The 27,092-nt window shown below is 46.0% G+C and overlaps 4 protein-coding genes across 6 annotated transcripts; 2 read left to right on the top strand and 2 right to left on the bottom strand.

Annotated features, from left to right (window-relative positions):
- Positions 1 to 380: 380 nt before the first annotated feature.
- Positions 381 to 9,765, top strand: LOC112895686 (structural maintenance of chromosomes protein 2-1-like). 2 transcript variants are annotated; one of them, XM_025963673.1, is made up of 22 exons: positions 735 to 833; positions 1,727 to 1,805; positions 2,252 to 2,932; positions 3,014 to 3,157; positions 3,251 to 3,541; positions 3,647 to 3,832; positions 3,933 to 4,097; positions 4,202 to 4,261; positions 4,494 to 4,556; positions 4,673 to 4,764; positions 5,127 to 5,223; positions 5,693 to 5,809; positions 5,893 to 6,111; positions 6,743 to 6,883; positions 6,982 to 7,149; positions 7,228 to 7,412; positions 7,557 to 7,650; positions 7,732 to 7,820; positions 7,963 to 8,188; positions 8,871 to 8,945; positions 9,187 to 9,333; positions 9,480 to 9,765. In XM_025963673.1, exons 2-21 carry the CDS (start codon positions 1,743 to 1,745, stop codon positions 9,301 to 9,303), a joined length of 3,273 nt encoding a protein of 1,090 aa, XP_025819458.1. In that variant the 5' UTR covers positions 735 to 833; positions 1,727 to 1,742; the 3' UTR covers positions 9,304 to 9,333; positions 9,480 to 9,765. The 2 variants fall into 2 exon arrangements, with proteins under 2 accessions (XP_025819457.1, XP_025819458.1); XM_025963672.1 differs by lacking the exon at positions 1,727 to 1,805 and having other exon boundaries at positions 381 to 833.
- A 5,022-nt stretch (positions 9,766 to 14,787) lies between these two features.
- LOC112894220 lies at positions 14,788 to 16,834 on the bottom strand. 2 transcript variants are annotated; one of them, XM_025961856.1, is made up of 4 exons: positions 16,569 to 16,834; positions 15,768 to 15,875; positions 15,400 to 15,506; positions 14,788 to 15,258 (listed from the first exon to the last, which is right to left on the bottom strand). In XM_025961856.1, exons 1-4 carry the CDS (start codon positions 16,662 to 16,664, stop codon positions 15,111 to 15,113), a joined length of 459 nt encoding a protein of 152 aa, XP_025817641.1. In that variant the 5' UTR covers positions 16,665 to 16,834; the 3' UTR covers positions 14,788 to 15,110. The 2 variants fall into 2 exon arrangements, with proteins under 2 accessions (XP_025817641.1, XP_025817642.1); XM_025961857.1 differs by having other exon boundaries at positions 15,400 to 15,464; positions 16,569 to 16,829.
- Positions 16,835 to 17,109: 275 nt separating this feature from the next.
- LOC112894219 (uncharacterized protein slr0889-like) lies at positions 17,110 to 21,503 on the top strand. The gene is made up of 12 exons (XM_025961855.1): positions 17,110 to 17,431; positions 17,544 to 17,672; positions 17,933 to 18,127; positions 18,312 to 18,359; positions 18,448 to 18,576; positions 18,904 to 19,028; positions 19,690 to 19,800; positions 20,067 to 20,175; positions 20,262 to 20,380; positions 20,640 to 20,793; positions 20,974 to 21,118; positions 21,269 to 21,503. The coding sequence occupies exons 1-12, from the start codon at positions 17,312 to 17,314 to the stop codon at positions 21,316 to 21,318; spliced, it is 1,434 nt and encodes a 477-aa protein (XP_025817640.1). The 5' UTR covers positions 17,110 to 17,311; the 3' UTR covers positions 21,319 to 21,503.
- A 664-nt stretch (positions 21,504 to 22,167) lies between these two features.
- Positions 22,168 to 24,169, bottom strand: LOC112891419 (DELLA protein RGL1-like). The gene has a single exon (XM_025958267.1). It carries the CDS (start codon positions 23,930 to 23,932, stop codon positions 22,316 to 22,318), a length of 1,617 nt encoding a protein of 538 aa, XP_025814052.1. The 5' UTR covers positions 23,933 to 24,169; the 3' UTR covers positions 22,168 to 22,315.
- Positions 24,170 to 27,092: the final 2,923 nt, after the last annotated feature.

Genomic DNA, 27,092 nt, shown 5'->3' on the forward strand with positions numbered 1-27,092 from the left:
GGAGACAGGAAAGGAGGGGGCCGGCGGCGTTGGATCTAGGAGACTCCAGAGGCAGGGACTTTCCGAGACGAGAGAGACGTGCGGGAGGCCAGATCCTTTTGTGTTTGATCAGTCGATGTTCATATTCGTGCATGAATAATTGAACAAATCATGTTTGACCTATGAACCACATGAGAAAATGGTTTGACCTAGAGGGCGCGCGCGCGCATAAGCCTTTGGACCAAGTGGGGCGCCATCTCAGCCTATCAAAAAACCAACTTGCTATCTCAGCCCACTGGTAAGGTCCCATTCGGCCCCCCGCCTCGTCACCATCACTGTCTCCCCACACGGCCGCTCTCACTTTCTTCTTCGCACGGGGGTGACGCGCGGCCGCTCTCACTTCCGAACATTTCGAAATCCCCAACCCCAACCCCCCGAAAGGGCGAAAACCCCCACGCCTCGAAAGTTTTCCCGCCCGGAGCCTCCAAACCCTAGTCCCATCTCCGGCCGGCGACGCCTCCCCGGCGGCCGGCGAGATGCACATCAAGGAGGTAACCCTCGAGGGGTTCAAGTCGTACGCGGGGCGGACGGTGGTGTCGGGGTTCGACCCACTGTTCAACGCCATCACCGGGCTCAACGGCTCCGGCAAGTCCAACATCCTCGACTCCATCTGCTTCGTGCTCGGCATCACCGACCTCCGCCAGGTCCGCGCCGCCTCGCTCCAGGAGCTCGTCTATAAGCAGGGTCAGGCCGGGGTCACCAAGGCCACCGTCTCCATCGTCTTCGACAACTCCGACCGCTCCCGCTCCCCGCTCGGTTACGAGGACTCGCCCGAGATCACCGTCACGCGCCAGGTTACACATCCCTTGCCGCCATCTTCATTATCCCATACCGCCTTCTGAAGCGTTCCCTTGCCCGTTCGTGTTTGTGTTCCGTGGGGCCTTTTTTTCTTCTCTATATGTGATTTGGGCCAACGCCACAATTTTGCTCCGCATTTTCTCGAAATTGGAACTGATGAATCAAAGTGGGTTGCTCTCCAAAGATGAACTGCTGATTGAGTTGGTTTAGGGGCATAAGGAGATGGTGATTTGTGATGTCTGCAGCTGGAATTTTGATGGCATTTTAGGAGTTCTGTGAACTGGGAGCAGATTTATATGATGTGGACACTGAAGGGTGGGAGGCGGCGAATGTGGAGTAGGAATTTTGAACCACATTTTATTACTTTGCTAAAAAAATCTACCTAATTGTGTCTTTGGCTGTTAAATTTGTTGATCCAAGTGCTTGACTAGATTCCAGAGCTGATATGGGTAGTTTCATGAAACGCAAGGAATCCAGGATTGCTTTTGATGCTGATTTTCTGTTAATTTGTGCTTAGCTCGCTCATTGTTCAGCCTAACACTTAGTTGGTGTGTGTTCTTGCTGACTTGTTTTCCTTATGAGGATCAGGGCTAGCAAATTTGCAATGAATGGGACTGGATTTGTTCTGATTTTGTTGATGCGTAATCTAGCGGACACATCTTTTAGTTAAATACTTCATTTTCGGTGATGTGGATGTTCTGTGCTCAGTTGGTTCATGATTACAATATTTGCAGCTGGAATTTTGAAATTGTTTTAGGCCTAGGAGTCCAATTGGAATGATGCTATTTAGGTTGATGCGGGGTGTGGGGGCTGGGCATTTAAGGATATCTTGGAGTTCATTTTTTATTTTGCTCTGAAGGCTTGGAATCATACAATTCTTTGATACCAGGGAATCGGGTGATTGCATGCTGTTGAGGTTTTCGTCATTCAAAAGCAGACATGGATGGTTGCCACTGAAAGAATCAGAGGTGACGATTGTAGAGTTGGTTGTTTGAAAGGGTTTAAGTGTCATCTTTCCTAAAATCTATGTCAATTGAGGCTTAGAGTTGTTGATTTTGTTAGTTTTAGAATGCAAGGAGTTAGGGTCGCTATGCATGGAGCTGTATTTTACAATTTATTTTAGGGTGTTGTAGCAGACACTTTTGTTGACTCGAACACTTAGTCTATTATTGGTGTGTGGACAGTATATTTGTAGTTTTTAATTTGTTTAGATATGTATTTAGCACATGCAGTGCATATGTTGGTTGTTTCATCACATCTGCTTGATTAATTCGTCAAATGGCTAATATTATCTGCTTTAATCAAGTGTTCTTTCACAACTCACTCCTTTTTTAAAAGTTTTGTGTTGTTTCTTGTGGATCAAATTTGTCCCAAGCTTACTGGATATCAGTTAACTTTTGTCCTATATTTGTAGATTGTAGTTGGTGGACGGAACAAATACCTTATCAATGGCCATGTTGCCCAACCTTCCCGGGTGCAGACTCTTTTCCACTCAGTGCAGCTTAATGTAAACAATCCTCATTTTCTAATTATGCAAGGGCGCATAACAAAAGTTCTCAACATGAAGCCTCCAGAAATTTTGTCCATGTTAGAAGAGGCAGCAGGCACACGAATGTATGAAATGAAGAAAGAATCTGCTCTTAAGACACTTGAGAAGAAACAGAACAAAGTTGATGAGATTAATAAACTTCTTGATGTTGAAATCCTTCCTGCACTAGAGAAGCTTAGGAAAGAGCGGTGCCAGTACATGAAATGGGCTAATGGCAATGCTGAACTGGATCGGCTCAAAAGGTTCTGTATCGCCTATGAGTTTGTTCAGGCGGAGAGAGTGCGAGATGGCGCACTCAATGACGTCAAAAAAATCAGGGCAAAGATTCTTGAGCTGGATGAAAATACAGAAAAGCTAAAAGCAGATATACAGGAAATGGACAAGAACATTTCTACCTTGGCTGCTGAAAAGGAAGCTAAACTTGGTGGTGAGATGAAGGCTTTGTCAGAGAAAGTGGATAAACTATCACATGCACTTATTAAGGAAACTTCTGTGATGAATAATCAAGAGGAAACCCTGAAGTCCGAGGAAAAGGGAGCTGAGAAGGTAATGCTGCACTGATGTCAGACGTGCTAAATTTTGTTTCGAGTAACTTACAAGGTCTACCATTATATATTTCGCATGTAGATTCTCAAAAACATCGAAGACATAAAAAGATCTATGATCGAGAGAGATGCTGCTGTAAAAGACTTAGAGGATGGGGCGTCTGACATGAAAAGGAAAGCAGAGGATCTGACAAAGAAGTTAGACGAGAATGAGAAAGAATATCAGGTATGTAAACGCGATACATCTTTAAATAGAATGTATTAACATATAGCCTCTTGGCTTTGTACTCTTGGAATACTAAAATTCTTTTCTACCCAGGGTGTGCTAGCAGGAAAAAGTAACGTAAATGAGAAGAAATGCCTCGAAGATCAACTTAGGGATGCTAAAGCTGCAGTTGGAGAGGCAGAATCTGGATTAAAGCAGCTGAATACAAAAATAAGTCATTCTGAGAAGGAGCTTAAGGAGAAAAAAGCTCTTTTAGTATCCAAGCGTGATGAGGCTACTGCTGCTGAGAATGAACTGAAAGCAAGGACAAAAGACTTGGAAGCTATCAAGACATCCATGGGATCTATCAATTATGATGAGGGCCAGATGGAAGCTTTGCAAAAGGTACGCACTGGTATATAAGTGTTATGTGGCATAATAGGTGCCAAGAAGAAGTCTATGCTTCTGATTGTTGACAATTATTCTTTTCTGTGTCATGATCATTCACAGGACCGGTCTACAGAGTTGGAAATGGTTCAGAATTTGAAAGACCGTGTTCGTAAGCTTTCGGGTGAACTTGCTAATGTTCACTTCACTTATCGAGACCCTGAAAGGAATTTTGACAGATCAAAAGTCAAAGGGGTTGTTGCACGTCTTATTAGAATAAAGGATAGCTCAGCAGCAACAGCACTGGAGGTTTGTATCAGCAAAAGTTCTCTCTGCAGGTTTGGATTAATTTTTGCACCGAAGGAGTTGGTCTAGCCATCCTAATTCAATTATTTGTCAAATATTGCAGGTTGCTGCAGGTGGAAGGCTATTCAATGTGGTTGTTGACACAGAGGACACTGGGAAGAAATTACTGAAAAATGGGGATCTCCAAAGTAGAGTAACCATCATACCTTTGAACAAAATCCAAACATACACAATACCTGATAGAGTTCAGCAGGCGGCTCGTAGACTGGTTAATGCTTTTCCTCCTTACCTCTTTGGTTGTACTGGTTTATGTAACCTTTTGGTTTGTGATGACTTGTCTAAATGAGAAGTATATACTGATTTGCTTTGTAGGTTGGTCCTGACAATGTAACATTAGCTCTAGAATTGGTTGGATATGGCGAGGAAGTAAAGGTTGGTTTCACGTCTTTTTAGTTAATTTTTGAGAAATCTTCACTGTATGCTTTATTCTTGTAGATTCGTAATTTCGTATACATCCCTGATGTCTAGTGTTTTGTTGTTTTCCTCAAACTTATTAGTGCTCGAAAAACATTCTGTATTGCATGCGGTCATTCATAATTTGTTGTGTTTCAAAAATAAAGATTGCATGCTTCTGGTTGTCTGTTTAATAGATTTCTTGTTGCAGAATGCTGTGTCTTATGTATTTGGCTCAACATTCGTGTGTCGTGATTCGGAGGCAGCAAAAGAGGTAATGCTGTTTTCTTCAGGAATAATTTTGGTATACTTTAATTTAGTTTAACATATATCCAAGTATAATACAAATGGCTGTTGATAGTGTTCCTGTTAATTCTCTTCTTTACACAGGTTGCATTTAATAGGGAAGTTGGCAGTACTAGTGTGACTCTCGACGGTGACACTTATCAGCCTAGTGGCCTTTTGACCGGAGGCAGTAAAGGGTGAGTTGTCACTATTTTACTTAGAATGCTAGTGTTTTGCCTAGACCATTTTCCTTGTGGAATTTGGAATTGATGTTCCTTTGGTATTCTTGTTGAATTACGCAAATATTTTTCTGTGAAGGATAATGGGTTTTCCAGATTCTTTTAACTATTTGTAGGAGGAAACTACACATTAGATGCTCTGATCATTTTGGTTTGGTTTGTAATTGATTAAATTTGCACTATAGATGCCTGTTTTTCCCTTGCCATTGTTCTTGCTGGTGATTACTATGGTTGCCAGATAGTAAAATGGCTATACTGTCACTGTGGCCAGATAAACATATTCATCATTTTCCTTGGTAATGTCTACCATAATAATGCAGAGGTAGAGGGAATTTACTACGGAAACTCGACGAATTGGCTAAAGCTGAGGTTGATCTATCCAATCATGAGAAAAGGCTCTCTGTCATTGAACAACAGGTATTGACTGAATGCACAATGCCCTTATGTGAATTTTATTCTTCTTACTGTTTCCTTGTGAATTTGCATGAGTTTATTTGCAGGATAAAAAATTTACATGTCCTACTGACCACCTTTTGCCCTTAAAGTGCTTTTCTAATATGTTATTTGAATGCTTGTAAATTCATCTAATATTTATGTTGTAAGAAAGAATACCATGAAACATGAACGCGAATTTAATTATTAAATTGTAAAATATTTCACTTGCATAGTAATTCTTGTAATGGTATGTATTCTTTGGTACAATTAGCATGTATGCACAATTATAGAAAAAAAGTCACCTCTGGTTAATTGAGGGATTTATTGTGCTGGTCTCTATCAATTATCGCTCTTCATTGCTTCTGTAGCAACAGCTTTGTTATGTAAAGTATGCTAAATTTTGTTTGATAGAAATTCTGATCTCCCCCCTCTCTTCTTTTTTCACCCCCAGATTGGAGCCCTTCTACCATTGCAGAAAAGGTACACTGAGTTGAAATCTCAGTTTGAACTCAAGTCATATGATCTCTCGTTATTTCATAAAAGAGTTGAGCAAAATGAACATCACAAGGTATTAGCTTACACCATCAATATGGTTGCCTTACCAGTTTCCAACTTCAAGCAAAGTTAACAGTTTTTGTATTTGGACTTCAGTTAGGTGAACTCGTAAAGAAAATTGAACAAGAGCTTCAAGAATCAAAACAAGAGTTGACAGAAAAGCAAGTGCAGTATGAAAAATGTGTATCAACGGTTTTGGAGTTAGAACAAACGATCAAGACTTATGGCACTGAGCGTGAAGGCAGACTCAAAGCACTGGAAAAAAGGATCAAATCATTGAAATCGGAGATGCAGACTATGTCAAAGCAATTAAAGGTTGCTTACTTTCTCATTGTCACCACAACTGGTTTATCACTTAATCTCTGAGCCATTTTCAAGTGGGGGCAGTTGTGGGAGAATTCTGTATGTGACTCAGGACCACGTCGGCGTGGCTTAGGAACCATGACCGGCTGCCGCACTGGCGAGCCATGATTAGATTGATCCCCTCTATTTAGAGCTAGTCTGGCACTAACAAACACCTAATTGATCCATATCATATCTCTGAGGTTTGTCTCTAAATCTCTGCTGTTGCTACTGCATTCTCCTGGGCAGGTGCTCCTGGTGTCTTAGTCTTGTGCCCTTGCTTGCATGTGAGGTCCATGGCATGTAGTTCTACAATAGTTACTAGATATACAGTATTATATACTTTTGGTTAGATGAAGATAGGTATGATATTTTCTTAAAGCTGTATGTAGCTAAAAATTTTGAATTTCATTGATTACCTTAAGTTAGTTACAAGCTCTTTCTGACAAGGTAACTATCCGGTTAGCTTTGATGAAGAGGCTAGACATTTTTACAATAGTTACTCAGATAATGGCCATAATTTACTTTTTAACCTTGAACAGTCATCCTGGCAATTCAATATTGAACACATCACATATCTTTTCTTATTGCGTATCTGAAATAGGCTCATGAAAGTGAGAGGGAGAGGCTGATCATGGAGAAAGATGCAGTTGCTAATGAGCTTGCTAATCTAGAAGAGCAGTTATCAACTTCAAAAGCTCAAATTGCTTCTCTGTCTGAAACCTTGGAAAAACAAAAGGACAAGGTAGTGCAAGATGATATGTTATATTACATTGTGCCTGGTGTTATTGCTGAGCTTTGGTTTTATTTAGTTAAATATGCTGTTGCACTTGTGGATCATAGGTTACTTCCATAAAGCAAGATTACGATCAAGCTGAAGGTGAGCTCAATGTTGGGCGTTCGAAACTGAAGGAATGTGACTCGCAGATAAACCACATGGCCAAGGAACAGCAGAAACTTCAACAACAATTAAGTGATTCAAATGTTGAAAGGAAGAAAATGGAAAATGAGGTTGTAATCTCTGCTGTAGTTTTTCTGCTTTATAATTGATTTCTTGTCATGCTTTAATATCTGAATATAACATATTAGGCTAAGAGGATGGAGATAGAGCAGAAGGATTGCTCTTCAATAGTTGATAAGCTAGTGGAGAAGTATAGTTGGATTTCAACTGAGAAACAGTTGTTTGGAAAAAGTGGTACAGATTATGATTTTGAATCTTGTGAACCCCATAAAGCCCGAGAGGAATTAGAAAATCTTCAAGCTCAACAATCCAGGTACATCTGATATTCTATTGGCTCCATTTCACTATGAATCATCAGATGTTGATGCTAGTGCTCCTGAATAGCTGTACCCAAAGCAACTGTTTAATTCTGTAATTTGCAATATATGCACTAATCATCAATACCTGCCAAATGCAGTCTTGAGAAAAGGGTCAATAAGAAAGTTATGGCTATGTTTGAGAAGGCAGAGGATGAGTACAACGATTTGATGTCAAAGAAAAACATCATCGAGGTGGGGCCTATTCATGTATAATTTTCTTGATAGCCTGAGAATTCTTTTGATAACTGCACACATAACATTTATCATCTGCAGAATGACAAGGCAAAAATCAAGAAAGTGATAGAAGAGTTGGATGAGAAGAAGAAGGAAACCTTGAAAGTCACATGGCTCAAAGTAAACAAGTCAGTATATGAATCCTTTAATGACTTATTATATATCCGAGCTGATGCACTGACCCATTAAATATTGCCTAGTCTTAGCGCGATATTCCTTTAGTCATAAATATGCAAATTGTTGTCTAACATCTCCATTCTGTTTCTATAGGGATTTTGGATCTATATTCAGTACTCTTCTACCTGGTACAATGGCAAAACTTGATCCTCCAGAAGGTGGTACTTTCTTGGATGGTCTTGAAGTTCGTGTAGCATTTGGGACAGTTTGGAAGCAGTCTCTATCTGAACTTAGTGGAGGGCAACGGTCCCTTCTCGCTCTTAGTCTTATCCTGGCACTGCTGCTTTTCAAACCTGCACCACTTTACATATTGGATGAGGTATATCTGAATATGATTTACTAGTCAAATTTCTTATCAGCTCAATCTACTGTTCTTGAGCTAGCATAACTTTGCTGTATTAACAAGAAAGAAGCGGTATGGCAAATAAATACGATAGGCAATTTCTCAGAAGCAGATTTATTGAAACTTGAGCAAATTCAGCTTCGATGTTTTCCCTTAAGATCAGTTGCTGAAAATTTTTTTGAAAGCTGGAACTGGTTAGTCGTCGGCTGTGATAAGTTAGACTAAAGCAGCTGTTCAGAGCATGAGTTCATCTCACCTAGGCAGACCTTTACCTTGCTCTATTTTATAAACAGTGGTGATTGGTGAAGACTAAGAATAGGTAGACCACCATACCTACGATGATGTTTTACTGTTGCAAATTGTTCTCGTGGTAGGTCTCAGTTGTTGGATAACTTAGCTCTGGTCTAGAAGGTATGTTTAAAACTGAAGCAGCTGGAAAGTGATGCTGAGCAGTACTTGGTATTTAGAAAACTTATAATCTGAGCCCTGTTCAGTTGTTCATTTCATGGTAATGTAGTTATAAATCCATCGATTGGGCAAGGTGTCTTTATAATGATACTTTGTATAGTCTTGTATGTCTGATATCTTGAGTGTTCTAGTTTGCGGGTCGTTGTGCAGATTGACCATTTCCAACTAACATTATGTTCATGCGCTGTAGGTTGATGCTGCCCTTGATCTGAGCCATACCCAAAACATTGGTAGAATGATCAAGGCTCATTTTCCACACTCACAGGTAATCTAAATGCAGCTATAGTATTTTATAATCCTGTTTAGTCAGGAGGAGGGTATTATATTTAAATTGTAGTAGGTAAACTTTGCTTAAAAAGGCAGGTCTACAGGGTAATGAGCTGCTTACCGCTACTGATCTGGTGAACTGTTGCTTGCTTGTGTGCTGCCAATTCAGATGCTCCCTCGTTTGCATTCTGACACTTCTAAGGCTTAAATTCTGAAAGTTCGAACTAATGTATTTGCAGTTCATAGTTGTCTCACTTAAAGAGGGTATGTTCAACAACGCCAACGTAATATTCCGGACAAAATTTGTTGATGGTGTGTCCACTGTGACGCGAACAGTGCCTTCGAAACAGAGATGACCAGTTTATACACCATGCTTCCTTCTGTAGGTATGTTCTGATCCTGAGACTTGGCTTACAATTCCAAAGCTGTTATTTACGCATAAGTTATTGTAACTATATAATCTACTCTGCTAATTCTGCCGGGAGAATGATTTCATGAAAGCTGAACCCCACATTTGCTTCTTGATTGCCAGATGGTTTGCTGCACCCGAACTTACGGGATGCTAGTGCTTGGTGCTGTGGACGCAAAATGTCTCAAGCAGTCAAGCTCCTCGCTTGTCAGGCCATGGCATCAAATTAGGCGCTATAACTGTAACCCCGTGCCGTTACGTTTATGACCTCGTATGTACTCTGATCTGCCGTAATGTGTAATTAGCGGTTGAATAATTTTGTTTTGAAGATTGAACACCTATATATTGGCATAATTTGCGTAGCATGTAATGTAGGGACCATCTGTTATCATGGCTTATCTTTTCTTCATGCTTTGTTCCCGTTCTTTTTGTTCTGATATATTGCGACTACGTTACAATGTGAGAATTGCGTCGATCGCATCCTCGCGCGATCCGACGACTGAGAGCAAGGGCTGTGACGTGGTTCTGCATCAGCAGTTGGACGGCAGCGGTGCGAATATTCCCCAGTAATCTATTGATCTTTAACCGTTCCTTTCCGTGTATAAAAGGCTTGATCAGGCTCTTCGGTGTTGCCTTCTCTGGTAAATTTTGATGTGCCCTAACTACTTGTCCTCTTCCAAGTTCCAACCTCTTTGCCCTGCCTCCACCATAGAAGCCAAGCCATGGATGTTGCACTTGTACCCGAGGAGATGGCCTCCAGCCTCGACGTGCCACGTCGAGGCGTCCAGCGGTTCGCACATCTTCAAAATCGCAGGCTACTCGCTGACCCAAGGCATGGGCGTCGGCCACTGCCTTCAGTCAAGCGCGTTCACCGTCGCCGGTCACGACTGGGCCGTCGTGTTCTACCCAGATGGCCACGGCGTCAACGAGAGCGCCGACCACGTCTCGGTGTTCGTCACGCTCCTGATCCGGCAAGCCCGGAGGACAAGGACGGCAGCGACGGCGGCGCCGTCCGCGCCCACATCGACTTCGGCCTGGTCGACCAGCGGCGCAGCCCGCCGGTGATCAAGGAGGAGTCGTGGCTCTCCTACAGCTTCGCGTCCCAGGGCGCCTCCGCGGGCTACGCCGAGGTGGGCTCGTCGGGGCTCGTCCACGGCTACTGCCTCGCCGTCTGCTGCATGGTGCACGTGGTGCGCTTGAGGGAGGGCGACGTGGCCGGCGCTGCGGCAGCGGTTCGGCACGCCGGATGGGCTCGCCTTTCCGCTGGAGCTCTTTCTCAAGAGCCTGATGGTCTACGTCAACGGAAGGCTGCGCCAAGAAGAGGACGACGACGACTGCAGACGCAAGGCCAGATGCCGCTGCTGCTGCAAAGTGTAAAGATGAAAGGAATTAATTATCCTTAGTTAGATTTTCCTTAAGTTTTGCTTTTGATGACCGGCCGGAATTAGTGAATCACACAGGTTTAGGCGGCACCAGATTTTTATAAAGGAGAGGAAATAAAATAATATTACTGGAGTATTCAACAAAAGGTTTGCTGTCGCCTCGTGAAACTGTTGGGCCAACAGTTTCACAAAAATTGTAAATTACCGAAATGATAGCGTTAGAAAGCCACAACACATGAGGTCCAAGGGAGCGTCGATCTCTGCGACATGGACGACGACATCGAAGCCCAGCAGGCCGAGCGCCTTCTCCTCGACCACGACGACACCGTCGTCGGCTACGTGGTCCCCCTGTGGACAGTCCTGGCCTCGATCCCCAGGGCATCGACGCCTTCCTCACCGGCGACTGCCCAGAGATCAAAGTTGAACGCATCCTCGAACTCGTCTCCGCCGAGTCCCAGCATCTCGTCGCCACCGCCGCGGCGGCGATGAAGACGCGATCGTCACGGCGTCACCAGAAGCGCCGCCGCGACACCGCAGACGATGACATTGACACGGGCGGGGCTCGCGGCGCGCCCCAACGCACCACCGTCACCGCCGAGGGGGCGCGCCTGGCGGAGCATCTCGAGCCGGCACCGAGGGACGACGGCTCACGGCAAGAAGGCACCGTCTCAGCTCGAGGCGCTGGTGACGCGCAGGCACCGCCGCGGCGGCCAAATCGCCGGAGGATGTAGGAGCCTGAGAGGAGCGCAAGGGGGCTGGAGGTAGCGGCTGGACGGGTGAGATTCAGAGGATAGAGATGGATCCGTTGCTACGGTGCGAGCGGAGATCACCGGCGGCAGCGCGAGCTCTCGTTGCCCGCTCCAGCGCTTGCGTCGCACTTTGCATAACGCCCCCTGGTTTGGATCGCGATTGATAGTCGCGATCCAAATCAGGGGTCCATTTGTAATTTTGGGGTCAGATATTTTCACTAAACCCCCTGGTTTGGATCGCGATTATGGATCGCGATCCAAATTAGGGGTCCCTCTGTAAAATCCTCCAACGTATATTTACAGAAAGCACCCTGGGTTCGGACCCGCCGCCACCGGCACCGCCGGTCGCAGCAGCAACCCGCCATCGCGCACGACGAAGCCCGGCGTGAAGCGCCTCCGTTCTCCTCTCCTTCCTCCTCGGTACTACCCGCTACCTCCCCTGGCTCCCGCGGTTAGCCTCCATCTCTGTATGTCTCTCTGTAGGACTGCCCCACCTGCTGAAATCCACCGAGAAGATCCACCGCTCGCCGCTGCCATCCGACGCAATCACCGCCCTCGCCCACTACCTTCAGTCCAATCCGCCATCCTTTCCCTGTGGCCTCCACGCGGTCTTCCTCCCATCCGGTCCGGTTCCGGCCCCTCCGATGCCTCCCTCGCCAGTCACCTCGAGCGAGCGGTAATGTCTCGTTATCAGTCACCGTCGAGTCGGTTGGTGGCTGCTCCAGCAGCAGCAGCGTTGGTTCGCGTTGGCAATGCGGTGTTGTGACTACTGCGGGACTGGTGCTTGGTGACGAGGTGTTTGATGAATTGCTCCACTCGGGCACTGGATCAAACTTGCTTGGTGATCGAAAGTTCTTTCATTTTGTGGTGTATGTTCCCTGGATCAAACTTGCTTATTAATCTCTATTTTTGTTGTTGTTGTATAGTATCAAACTTTACTCAGTCTCTCAGAACCATGATGTAATGTAATTTGTTCTCCCCAGGAAGTATTACCAAACCCAAGCCTCATCCAAACGCCACCTCTCCTTTTTCCTTATCAAACTTCAATTTTAGTATAGTGTATCCATTCTGTTTGTTTTTTCTTTCAAAGTTTGATGAAAGCCCAAAAACCCAACTATTATTAAAAATGCCATGTTTTCACCTAGATTTTCTGTTTTTTCATGTGTCAAGTGTGCACAAGTATATCAGGTTATTTTTTCATCGATCAAGTTTGCTATTAGTTGTACAAATATGTCTGGAACTCTGGATGCTCATCTAAACCGTTTAGTCAATAATCATCAGATTCGTTCCATCTGCAAAGGAATGCCCATTGTACTTACAGCTTCCTGACGGTGGGATTTCAAAAACTAATGCATTTATATCCCCTGTAAGTACTGCTATACCTAGCTGTTAAAAAGGAGTAATGCTACCTTCTTTCTGGTACCCATCTCGCTATTTACTTAACAGCATTATCCTGTTTCATAGATGTGGGGAGGTGTTCTTATCTGGAACCCACCGGACTGTTCACCTGGTTCCAGGAAAACTCACGGTACCCTGAAGAAAATGTCATCTCAGGTGTGTGTAATTGAATCATTTTCTTGCCTCTTGGTCTCTTGGATATCTTGGCGTTTTCATGTGCAAAGATCACCCTTGTGAGTCCTGAATACCTTCTTTGCAATAGCATTATTTGTTGAAATACCTATATCAAACAGGAACTTATGGAGACCCTTGAAATCTTCATTGGACAACTAAGGCAATTGTTTGGTCTAAACCATCTTATCGCTCACAAGATATGGACATGTCAACAAAATTTGTAGTTAGTGAAGAGGGGTTCGCAGAATGGTAATTTCTTTTCTCAACCGCCTTACTATATTTTCCACTGTATAAAATTTATTTTGCTATCGCTAAACATAATATTGCATGGTCTGTTAATTCTATTCCATATTCATCACCCCGTTGGACCACATTTTGGCCACCATTATTATTGTCATTCTGATTACCACAAACTTCGTATTCTCAAACCATCAGTCAGTACTATTGTATGCATCACATTGCTTGCACACAACCCACCAATGTGGCCCTATTTGCTTCTTGTTGCCCGGCCACAACTTGCTGATGGTTTCATCGGTCAATTTGCTGTCCCTTTGTTCCTCAAATTGCCATGATTGTCAATGCATCTTGGATTTCGATGAGACAATGCGGCTTTTTGTTCACGAGATACAGATTTCTATACTCTTTGTTTTCTGGATGTGTATCAGGCAGCGACGCCTTCAGGCCTGCTTCATCCCGTCGAGAGGCCGAACGGCCGACCTTGACGCGGCCGGCCCGCTCGATGCCAGCAACGAGGTCGAGCAGGAGCACTCGAGAACGGGGATAAGGTCCTCAGTGTCTCCGCGCCTCCGCCACCACCAGGAACGTGGTGCTGGAGCGTCGCCTATTGTCGGACGAGATGGTGTTTTTTTGTCAATGTAAGGGCCCGTTTGGATCCAACGGAAACAGAAAAAGAAAGTGCAAAATTTTTGCTCTTTTGCACTTTTTTTGCACTTTTGGATCCAAACACCCCAAAGTGCAAAAGGGCAAATGCTACCGTAATTTTGCTAATTATGGATTAATTAGGCTTAATAGATTCGTCTGGTCATTTAGTCCTCATCTATGTAATTAGTTTTTTAATTAAACTATATTTAATACTTCTAATTAGCGTCCAAACATCTGATGTGACAGGAGCAAAAATTTTACCATTTACCCTTTTGCTATTTGGGGTAGATCCAAACAGACCCTAAAACCCAAAACCCAAAGTTTATTATACTTTGGGTTAACCCAAAACCCAAAAATGATTAACTGGGTAGGCTGGGTCACAATTTTGGTCAACCAATTGTGACCCACTTGCATCCCGACTGTTGGCTCTCTTGCTTCGTTTGCAACAATGATACACAACGGTGAAAGTGTTGCTAGCTGCTAGCCTGCTACTGCTGTTATTGCAAAGCAAGTGCTGAACAGGTCACTCAAGGACCTTAGACGCCTATGCTTTCGCTTGTCCCAAAACTCCACAAGTTTAGATTGCACCAGATTGTTAACATAAAGTGCGAGTGCCATCTATTACTGGTTTATGATTTTTGGCCTTCTACGTTGAGATTTAAATTTATCCTCCTGGCACCATCCTGTCCTCCCTCCGTCATGAAACCTCGTGTTGCCTTGCCGGGAACAACAGAAGCTTGCCGAGGTGCCCTTGTCAAATGTGCTGCACAAAAAAGTGTCCTGCGATCAAATGGGGCATCGCAAAAATCTTATTAACTAGCAAAATTGTTGTATAACTCGTCGAAATAAAGCAAACAGTGATACATCTGCGTAGTTGCACAAGCATTTGGACTCAAATACAACAACTGTCCCTTCTGAGAGGGAGAGGATAAGAAAACTGCATAAATTATGTGAAAACTGGATGTGTCTGTCCAATTCCAACAAGTCAGTCAACTCCAGCACACTCCTTTCCATCCTTAACGCCTTACTGTCACTCAGCATTTCCTTATGTTATGTGTTTACATCTAAAACGCTCAATTGAGCAACTCTTCTGATACATGGCTGGCGAAGCCTGACAGAGCAATCCATGCAGCACAAGGTGAGGTTGTCTAGAGAGTAGAGACTATAGTTCATTTCCTTCTTTGGGGATCCCGACTGAGTCCGTGCTTTCTCAAAGTTCTGATGTAACTTCGCATCAAACTGAACTTATTAGAACCCAGATGATGCAAGTAATCCCATGTGAAGATCCCTGTCTTGTGCAAATCATCGAAGAGTATCCTACATGCAAACAACAGTGGGTCATGGATGAGATTTGCAAATAAAAACAAAAACTTTTTGGTTCTAAGTGATAAAGACGTCACAACTGACTTCTGCAATATGACATGAGAAAAATATGCAATTAGATAATATGACCCTCACCGGACTCCATAGTTCCCTACGGATTCAGCTGACATGATTCCAACATGCCGTCGCCCGAATATAACCTGATCGGACATGATCTCCACTGTAAAAACAGATTTTTTTTTTGGGGGGGGGGGGGGTGGGGGGGGGTGTGCAGATCCAGCACAAGATATTAAGCAACCTCCAAAGACATCATTGAAGATTTTTATATGAGTGATTTGTGTTCATAAATTGAAGGTGAATGCAAATTTGCAGACTCATTCACAGAAAAGACAGTAGCGATTTTCTTTTCCTATAGCAATGACTATGAGTTAATAGCACAGCTGTCGTTTGCACTAACCAAAAGGCTCAAGAAGACTAACTATGACAGGTATACTAGAAATTACCTTTTCACCGCGCACTGATCTGATTTTGCTATCAGCTGCTGGGCTGTATACTCTGAGAAACTCTGCTGACAAATGAAATGAGCTACCATCTGCGAATTCAACCTCAACCTGGGATGAACCAGAAAATAGTTTAATCCCAAACAGATACACGACCCATACCCCAAAGTAAGCACCATTCCACCAATGCCAGTGTAACTTCAGCAGAAGCTTGCAAAACTGACCAATCAGAGAAAAGGACCTGTGTAATTTTAAGACATATATGCATGCCAACTAAGGTGTACAGGGCCCGTTTCTTGAGATAAGATGCATATGGTCCTAAAACATGGGTGTGATAAGGTCAGATTTGGAAATACTAAGACAACGAAATAAGACCAGAACTTCAACAAGGACGCCAAGAGATCTGTTTCCCTGACATTGACTGGGAGCTCTGCCTTGACCACACAACATGGCCTCACACAGGTTTGAGCACAAGTAGGGGTATGTGGTTACATGTCCAGAATACTATAATAGCACCTTGCTAATATTTCGCTATCGAGCACTCACGGGTCGACAATAAGGAACATTTCGTTTTGCTTGCACGCATGTCAACCGAAGAACAAATCTGCACACAACATTTGAGCAGCTGTGACAAACATGAGGTGAAGTCAGACAGGACAACACGGTGGCCCGGAGCGCTGTTGTGAGTTTGGCCTTTCAGCCGAGGGGGCCGTTCGCGAGCAGTTGAAGTCGCAGGAATCAGTTAATGTCAATAGGATCTAAGGAGCGGAGGAGATGATGGTCATCTGGGAAGAGGAGACTCACGGATTTGGGCGCATGCAGCGCGAGCTTCGTCAGGCGCGGGGGCTGCACCGCCGCCGCGTGCAGCCGCCGGACCACGGCGCCCACCGCCGCCGCCATAGACGATTAGGCGAAGGGCGAGCCGGCGGGGCGGCTTCTCCCCAGCTCGGGGGTGCTTTTGCGTTGCGCACCTGCGCCCGCGCCGGAGGGAGGAGGAAGCCGCTACGGGCCGCCGCCGCTGCGACCACGATGGAAGATACTAGCTGCTTCCGGCGGCCCGATTCGGTAGCCGAGGGCCTGAGGCTTACTGGGCTTTGCATTCGATGAGGCGGGCAGGCCCGCTCGAGAGAGTGCGGCAGAGGCTGCCCGGATACACACGCACGGATCTCAAAGCGACCTCGCAGCTGACCAGAACCGTCCAGAGCACCGTCGCCGGCGGCCGGCCTCCATCGAGCGCGCCTACCACGTGGCGCGGCACAAACGGGACAAGCACAAGCCCGCACGCCTTCCCTTCTAGTACATTTTTGCATCCAGGACGGAAAAGCCCCTCGCTAGATTCGTGGTGGGCCCGACCTCGCCGTGCACCGATAGCCAGTCAGCCACACACCACGCGGACCACCGGGGCGCGAAAGGAACGGGACGGCGCAGCCACCCCGGCGGCCGCAACTCCGCAGTAGCTTACGCGCAGAGCACATACCCGTCTCCCCCTCCCACGGGTTCGCGGCCGCAGCCGCCTCGCCTAGTCCGCCCGCCCGGCCGCGCACGCAATGCCGCTGGCGCTCGCGCAGCTGCAGGACCTGCGGGAGCGCATCTCCGACCGCCTCCGCCCGTGGAGCCGCTCCGCGCAGTTCTGGGTCCGCGCCGCGGACATCTACACCAGCTACAAGGTAGGCGAGCTAGCCGCTGGTCCGTTGGTGGTGTGCCTCTGATGTGCTCGTCGATATGCCCCTGTGGTGAGGTGCGGGGGGGTTTAATCGCCGAGCGCTTTGGTCGGTGCAGGTGTGTCAGCTGCGGACGGGGTTCGTCAAGGATGAGGAGGAGCGGGAGGCCATGTGGGAGCAGCAGCACGAGCTCGGCGCGCAGAAGATGTACTCCCTCTGCTCTGAGCTCGGCGGACTCTTCCTCAAGGTTGGTGTGCTTCGTTTCCCCTGTTTTTCGTTTTTAGTTTCTCCGATTGTCTCCAGCCCCGATCAATTATCTGGGGGGAAATCATTGTGATTGACAGAAGCTGCAAATTCGATTGTGCTGATAACAGTGATTGTGCTTGGGGTGCTTTTGTATCATCGGGTTACTGTCTCTTCCTTGATTAGAGTGCTCTGTGACATAGGATTACCGTCTCTTCCTTGATTAGAGTGCTCTGTGACATTGGATTCGTGAATTTTGAACAGGCTGCTCAAATTCTGGGAAAACCCGATTTGGCCCCAATGGCTTGGGTGAAGAGACTCGTCACGCTCTGCGATAGGGCCCCAGCCACACCGTATGATGTGGTTAGAGATGTTGTTGAGAAACAGTTCGGAAAGAACTTCGATGACATATTCGAATTCTTCGATGTCGAGCCTGTTGGATCTGCTTCTATTGCACAGGTTCGTGCTTAGGTACTTCTCTTCATCTGTGAAATGTGGGTGTTCATTGCATCTGTGCTTTCTACCATTCCTAGCGATCTTAGGCCTGTGCATATGTTAGTTTCTGCTTTTTAGCATAACATTGCATACTTGACTGGAACAGATCATTTATTTTGAAAATACTTTGCTTCATATTTGTTATTAGGTGCATCGGGCAAGGCTTAAATTATCAAAGACAGATGTTGCTGTCAAGGTTAGTAATGCACTTATTTGTTCCGTAAACAGCCGTTTGAAATGTCAGATTTGTTTGTATGTGTCATAATGAATTAGGAATTGACCAGGTTCAACATCCAGGAGCTGAACATCTGATGATGGTTGATATCCGGAACATGCAAGCAATGTCCTTGTTTTTGCAGAAGTATGACATCAACTTTGATCTATTCTCTGCCACCAAAGAGATGGAAAAGCAGGTTTTCTCCCCCACCCTGAAATCATCCTACTTAGTCACTTGTTCCAGTAATCCTATATAACTCTTCCACATGCAATCTTCATTACTTGACGTAAACTAAGTCAAACTGCCGTGTGTCAAATTACTGATGAAGCTCGTGAAATAGCGCAGATACGATAATATGCTGTGTTAACTTCATTTTTGTTTTGATACAGATTACTCTCTAAGCTGCAGAGAATATATCATTGTGTTCTCATTCTTTGTCAATACTTCTATTTTACACCAGTATGCACCTTGTGTAGTGTTAAAGTATTGATATAATTTTTTGTATTGATGTTTGCTTCTGAAGATATGCTATGAGTTTGACTTTGTGCGCGAAGCAAGGGCAATGGAAAGGATACGAGAATTCCTGCGTGTCACCAATAAGAAACCTCCGGTTATGGTGCCTCGTGTGATTCCTGGAATGGTTAGCAGGTATAGTATCATAACTGCTCACTTAGTCAAAGTGTATTTCAGGTTATTTAATTGAATCCTAGTTCTGCACCATATATTCAGGTGGATACAAGGTCTGTCCCTAACTTGTTGGTCTCGTGAAAGCAGTTATAGATTAGCCACTTACTGATACCAGGATGCTTGAATTAAATGAGATGGTTTCTTTTTTACTCAAGAAAGATTTTTCCTTCACGAGATGCTTCTTTAAGTAAAGTTAATATTTGCATTGGACCATCGTGCTATTGGATCTTCCTGACCCTCTGGGCTCTGTATCTGGCCTTCCAGGGGTTAACGTTGTCATGTGCTGGCTTGTTTGGAATCTTAGAGCTAATAAACAAAGAAATATTTATCACAAGTTTTTTTGCTGCCATTTCATGATATCTGGAATTGGGCTGCTCATTTTATGTGCCATTTTTCTTCTTGTGCTTCAAATGTAGGAAACATTGTGATTTTGATTTACTGTATTGCTGTTAGATAGAAAAAAGCACTTAAACTCTAGTGCATGTAGTGGCTTAATTTTTACTGAGCCTACTACTCTTGTGTTTCTTCGCATAATCAATATGAGAAGTTTTTTGGACCAATCAATAATGAGGTTATTCTGTCGTATTATGAATTGAATGTTATTATTTATATCTTTTGTTAGGGAGGTTCTGGTAATGGAATTCATCAAAGGGACCCCAATAATGAATCTTGGCAATGAAATGGCTAAAAGGGGCATAGATCCTGGTGGTAAGATTGCAGCAATGGCAAAGCAGTAAGGCCCTTCATCTTAAAAAGAGTATGATTTTCATTTGCTTAGTTTACAAAACCATATAATAGTTTTCAGATCCTATGTCGGGTCAGTGCTATTAGGATGAATAGAATAAAATTGTACTCAATTAGTCACGATTGGTAGACCTTAAAAATAATTAGGAACAATCACTATTTTGAAATTTTATTTTGTTTATAGCATTTCCTTCCATTGTCTTTAATTTTTAATGCTTAGGTGATTTCAAAAGCACCCTTTTTTTTCTATTGCAGGAAGATTTTGTCAGATCTTACTCTTGCATATGGTCAAATGATCTTGAAGGATGGCTTTTTCCATGCCGATCCACATCCAGGAAACATCCTTATCTGTAAGGACACAGAGGCAAGAGACCTTTTTAAACTCTTCCATCTCCTCTTACAGGCAAATGACAGCTTCTGATTAAATGTTATTCTTGTGTTTTTATTTAGGTGGCTTTACTTGATTATGGACAAGTGAAAGAAATGCCAGAGGATTTACGACTTGCTTATGCAAATCTTGTAGTTGCAATGGCTGATGATGATCTTTTGAGGGCCGAAGAAGGTTTCAGGTATGCTCAATTGCAAGCCATGTTATATTCTACTGTGTACATCTATTTAAACAGTTGAATCATTGCGAAGTAGTAAAATGGAATATTTATGTACTGTAACAAAGCAATCTGAGCTAGAACTAACGAAGATATGAAATATGGATTCCTGTTTAAAATGAAAGAATCTCGTTAAGGACAAGATGGGTGCTGAGTGTTGGTGAATAGTTCTTGAATGTTGATATATTACCTGTTTTGCTCATGGACTACAAAAATATTTCAGGGAGCTCGGTATCAAAACAAGGACCATAGCTGATAACAAGCTAGAAGAATTGTTTCAATTATCACTTCGAATGTTTGATACAAGATTACCACCTGGTGTAACTGTTATGTCACCTTTTGCCGATGATTCTTCACTTACTAAAATTGGAGTGGAGGTATGGTCACACCTTAAAGGTCCAAACCTGTAAACAAATATCCTGTATTTTTGTAACCAATCCTATATTCTTATTCACCCATTTGTTTGCATTATTCACACACATACGTGATTTATCTATGTATTTGTGTGCATTTTTGCTTCCTAAAATGACTTGTTTCTATTTCTTTCCTATTTGAAGAGCTTCCCGGAAGAGCTATTTTCAGTGCTTCGAACAATACAGCTTTTGCGAGGGCTGACTGTAGGGATGGGGCTTACTTTCTCGTGCGCTCAGCAATGGCGACCAATTGCTGAGGAAGCATTGTTAAAAGCTGGGAGGCTAAGAGGTAATGGTGTTGTGATCCGCATGATTTCTTTATCTATTCGGCCTTTATCATGTTCCACGCCACTCTGCGTTTCTATGCAGTAAAGACATTCGGCTCCTGTGCGTCCTGATTGAAAGAGAGACTAATTTGAACTTTACCATGTTGGTGCAGCTTCAAAACCAAAGCAAAAGAGAAGTTTTCTCAGGCGACTATTTTGGTGAAGTAGAGATAGCGACCATCAATGAACATCGTATACGAAACATTCTGTAATGAACTGGCAGTATCCAAGAGCTCGAGCCCTCGATTTCACTTCACAGTACATTTGTACACATTCATTTACTTTGGGTGCGTGTTATTTGACTCGATGATTTTGCTCATTCCTTTACCAAAATGTTTGTTTTTGGCATTTAGACGAGAAACCTTCTTGGTTCCGGTTCTTCATTTTTTATTTGGATTATATAGCTAGGGGTATATTGGAAGCTGACATGCACACAATCATCGCTATATGCTCAAAATACTCTTTTACTTTGATTTGTCACATTGGACGTGGATCCGTGCTTGGGCAGACTTGCCCAACTTCTCCGCGCACAAAAGACGAGCTCCCTGACTTAGTCACCGTAAACTTACTGCTAACTTTACAGGGAGTCGATCAGATCGAGGAGAGTTTTGCCTGTTTGATCCACAAAATAACATTTCAAACCTACTGTTTCCACTGTACTCTGTAAAGCAGTGCATTCGATCACCTCCCAGGTCTCTGCTTATCGATGTTCAGTCCCACTCCCACGGATAAAGAACCTCAGTTTCTTTTCCTCCATAGTAAGATTACATTAATTCCCCATGACAAAAGGACTTAGGGGGGAAGTTAGTAAGTTACAACAAGAAATCGAAGTTACTAGATTGGTTAACAGTCCTACACAAAATTTGCCAAATAACTCAACAAAACACTATGTGAAGGCCTTATTATACAAGTGTGTTCAAGCACATATTATAGCTCGAACAGCCATAATATCTGTGAGCTCATCTGCCATGGGTATACCTCTAAGCTTGAGCTCTTTATTTATCTACCCTCACCGCAGCAGGTCCATCCACCGTGTGTGCAGCTATGGCCACCATGCAGTAGTAGAACTCTATACGCACGCATGGCGCAGACACGGTGATGGGTGGCAATTGGTATACCTCTCCGGCTGCCGGCACGGCGCGGCGAGCGACCGCCTACGGCTAACACTTCCAGCAGGAGGCCGCGATGACGGGCTTGCCTTTCCAGCCGAGGACGAGGCAGCCCTTCTCCTCGGCCACCGTGTACCCTCCGCCGCCGGCGTTCTCCTCCAGCCACTCCCGCGCCCTGGCCGCCATCCTGATGGGCATGGACTGGAAACCCGCGCGGCTCATGCGGCGCCGCCACTGGTCGGCGCGCTCGTGCCGCTCCACGCGCGCGGCGCCCTCGCACCCGACCACGTTCCGGATCTCCGCGCCGAAGTGGAACTGCTCCACGCGCGCGCGCCGCGCGTCGTAGCGCGGCAGCGCCGCGTCCAGCGCGTCGAACACCGCCGCGTAGTAGTGGAGCGCCTCCATGAACCGGCCCAGGAAGAAGGGCCCGTTGTGGCCGGCGTCCTGCTCCACGAGCACGAACGCCTTGGGCGACAGCTTGCGGATGGTCTGGAGCACCGAGTTGAGCGCCCCGCGGCTCTCCTTCACCACGCAGTGGAGCTCCAGGATGCTGTTGATGGCCACGGCCTCGTCGGCGCCAATGCCGAGGTCGTCGATGTGCAGGCTCTCCAGGCTGCGGTCCACGGCCCTGAACTCGAGGTACATCCCGAGCCCCTCCGCGTACGCCTCGAGCTCGCGGCCGACGGCTCTCATGGTGTCGACGGGGGCGCCGACGCCCGTGATGCACACGCGCTTCGGCTTGGCGCCGGCGCGGGCGGCGAGACCGTCGAGGAGGCCGCGCCACTGGTGGCCGCGGTCCAGGCCCAGCGTCATGCCCAGGTCCACCACGTGGACGTTACTCTCTCCCTCAAAGGCTTCCAAGATGGAGGCGTTCGCCACGAAGTGCGCGAACCGCAGGTATGGGCACAGCTCGTACGCCAGCGCCAGCGCCTCGCCGCGAGCGCCGTCGCGCCCCGTGCACGACGGCGGGATGCAGAACGCCATGCTGGCCGGCCCCAGCGCCGGCGGGTGCGCCAGCGCCAGCCGGTCCGCGAGGCCCTGCACGAAGCACGACGCCACGCGCTGGAACGCCGTGCCGTGCACGGGCGCGCCGACCTGCAGCTCCCGCAGCAGCGCCGCCGCCTGCGCGCGGTCGCGGCACGCCACGGCCTCGGCGCAGGCGACAAGCAGCTGCACCAGGCGCATGCCATCAGCGCCGCCACCACCACCTCCACTTCCGCCGCCGCCACCGCCGGCGGCACCGCCACCATCCCCCGCGACACCCCCGTCCTCACCTTCCTGGAACGCCACAGGAGACTCCATGGCCTCCATGGCCTCAACCTTCTGTTTGCAGCTCTCAAGAACGTCCCGGAACCTCTGCTTCCGGACGCGCGACGACTCAGCCGCCACCGCAGCGACATCGGCACGAGCCAGCGGCCATGACGGCTGGTAAGGGGAGCTGTAGTAGTCAACCTTGGTGACCTTGGAAGCGCGGAAGCCGAGCTCTACCTCGTCGCCGTCGAACGCCGCGTCCTGCTGATCAGTGCCATAGTAGTAGGGGAAGCCCAGTCCTCGTTCAGTGCAGAGCACAGCGTCGTGCTGCGGTAGGTGATGGATCTGCTGGGAGGAGCCGTAGGAGGTGGTGAACGAACTGGGCGTGCTCCTGCATGGCTGTTCGGACATGCCCATGTCTGTGTTTATGCTGTCCTCGTTAGTTAGTCAGGCCTTGTGCCCTTGTTGCAAAGGCAAATGGCCTAGTTAACTTTGTTACGTGGTCGAACCAACCTGGTATTTATAGGGCATACAAGCGAGAGGTAGGAGACGACCTGGTTTCTCCTCCATTTTTCTTTCTTTTCTTTTAGCTTAAGAAAGGCTACATGATACAACTCAGGTTTGCCTGTCTCTTTTTTGTTAAAGTACTGAAAGACTTGGCACTAGGCTCATATACTGTAAAAGAAGTCTACATATGATGTCTGAACTATGGCGCAAAAATTCACAATCGTCTTGCTGAAAGAGACAATTATTCAGATTTCAGAACATTTTCAGCACCGTTAATTCCGTCAGTGGCGTTTGATGTTTTGATGAACTAACATACAAAACCGTGCACACAGATTCTTCATCTGTGTAAAATGTATTTTTCACTGTCCAGACTGGGTGGCGACAGATATGTGTGGAGGATCGCGTTTGCAGCACGGAAGGTGTTCCAAGATGAAGAGGCTTTTGGTCCGGTTCTGCTTGGCTGGAAAGCAAGCTCTAAAACAGATGGCGGGAAGCTAGCTGCTGGCTGCTGAAGAAAGATGCAGCAGCAATTCACATTAATTATGGAATCTTACTACAGTTAGTAGCAATGCTAAGTTAGTTCAATGCTAAGAGGGGACAGGCGAATTAGTCTCTTCGTTAGGATCAAAGTTTTTGCCCTCTAGTTAACTTTTCTGCGTCCATCAGTGATGGCGTCCGATCGACTGTTTTCTTCTCTGGTTTGAAAGAGAACCAAACGGTAGGTTTCTGTTCAATAAGCAGCTAGCTGATTGTGGCGGTAATTGTCAAACTGGGCAGCAGTAAAAAAAAAATTGCCGACCAAACGCAACACAACAACCCAAAGCCTACAGGAATCTGGTGAGGCCAAACACATGTCTGAAGATCACAGATGCTGGATCAATTGATCGAAGCACATGGATCGATTGATCTCGGCATGAGTTAACAAACGAAGATATTCTTGAGGGTCAAGCTCTGTCGCCGGCCGCGACCTGATCGCCTGCAAGAAGAGAAACAATGTTGGTGTCCATCCAGCTGCACGTAATCAGGCACGCAAGATCTTTTCACACCAAGGCAGTGGCCAGAACAGCTAGCCGTGGGCTGCCTCATCGCTCGGTCTCGCAGAAAAATAGTGGGGGATATTGGGACCCTTTCAGCGAAGGCGTCAGCGACGACGCCATCTTCGTCGTCCCCACCGGGCGCGGCCGCGATCGCGGCCGCCTCCAACCGAGAAGGCCTGGTAAAGAACCCGACGACACCGACGATGCTGGGAAGCTGGAAGACGATTAGTTTGCGTGTTAATTCTGCTAGCTCCATCGACGATGCGCGCCAGTGCTGGCGGTTGGTGAGCGAGTGAACTGGTGCCTGGTGGTGGTGCATGCATTTCTGTCAGGTTGGAGAGGAGACGGACGGGTGCAGTGTCCGTGCCTGCCTGCTTCGAGTAGTTCTATGTGTCCGGCAGCTGGGAAATGGGTGACAGGGTGAGAGTTGTTGATAGTAATCTTAGATACCTGAAGATTCAGCAAGTTGGGCGATTATTGTTGGTTTATTTGATTCCGAGGGCAGAGCTTCGGAATGCAGCTAGCAGCACAAAATGAAAATCTGAATCAGATGATCCTCATGCATTGCCTCGGAAAGGGACTCGGGATGGCAGGAGCCAGGGATTGGATCAGTAAGAGAGGAGGAGAATGTAGTCGGTAGGGAAGACACTAGCGTGAGTGTGTACGTGGTTGCGGTGGCAGGTGCCACCATCTATACTGTTGTGTTTCTAGGGGGGGAACCCTCACGAGCTCGTGGTGGTTGTACACATATACTAGAGAATGAGATTGCTGCAATCTATCTGTCCTTGTAAATATGCATGAAGATTTGGTCGTCGAGATGTGTGTGTGTCTTTGCTAGTTTGCTCTTAGCTAGGCTAGCAAAGCCGCCGTACCGTTACAACTCAACGTATTCCAAGCGTGCGAGAATTGGTCACTCATCACGGTTGTCATATTCTGTTTCTTTTTCCCAGTTCGAGCCATGTCAACAGAATATGCCAAATTGGTCCTACTTTGGCCACCCGCATTGTTGCCATCCTTCGAGGCTTTGCGAGAAAAGAAATCGCGAGCTATGTTTGAATGTGATGCCTAGGATCATAATCGTTCGGCTCTATGCATGCTGGCCTCCTGGTACTAATCCAATCCAAAGTGCTCCTCTTATGTTAGATTAACACATTGTTGCGACTTCTAATCAGTAGCTCAAATGAGCTTCATTGGAGAATCTAGCTAGTTGGAGAGTCCCCACATTACTTATCAAATGATACACGCTAGAAAAATAGATAAATCGTAAAATCCTCAATAAAAAACACCTAACCATATCATCAATAACAATGATAGCTACTAGATATAATTCATTTCTAAATTATCCACCTTTGTCGTTACAAAAAAACAAAAACAAAATGTCTATAGTACTTGCTTCTAAATGCCAACTTTATTTGCTGCGACAACAAAAAAATAACCCACGATACCACAAGCACTTGCTTCTTGACTACTCACATTTGCCATTACGAAAAATCTAACTCAAAGGAAAACACCTAATAACTAGCATTTTTTTGCACGAAGATCGAGACCCGTATATGTCCGGGACTAATTTACCTTTCAGTTGCAGAGGGGATAAAGAAAAGCAAATCAGGACATTGACGTTTTCCGAAAGGGACGTGATGGAGGACCTAGCAGGATAATATTCACAATCCTTTTCCAAAACTGTCGACGCCGTACAGTATTGCTGTCAGCACGCGCAATCGGCACACGCCTCGTCGATATCCTACACATCTTGCCTTCTCCCGACTCCCCTTTCGCCCTAGCCATATCGAAAATGGCGTTAGGGTTTCCTGTATATAAATAATCTATTTCTCTGCCCTTGTTCTGTGTGGCATCCGCGGAAGCAAACACGCACGTCGCCGTCGCCGTCGCAGTCAGTCGCTCTCGCGGCAGAGAATTCGGAAACAAACAAAAAACTCCGCGCATTGTGTTGTGGCGATGCTGCGATCGCGACTGATCGATATGCATGGTATACGAAGTGGAGTAGAAACAGGTTCGAGGGCGTCACCAGTGAC

The sequence above is a fragment of the Panicum hallii genome, chromosome 5, assembly GCF_002211085.1.
Source record: "Panicum hallii strain FIL2 chromosome 5, PHallii_v3.1, whole genome shotgun sequence".
Lineage (NCBI taxonomy): Eukaryota > Viridiplantae > Streptophyta > Magnoliopsida > Poales > Poaceae > Panicum > Panicum hallii.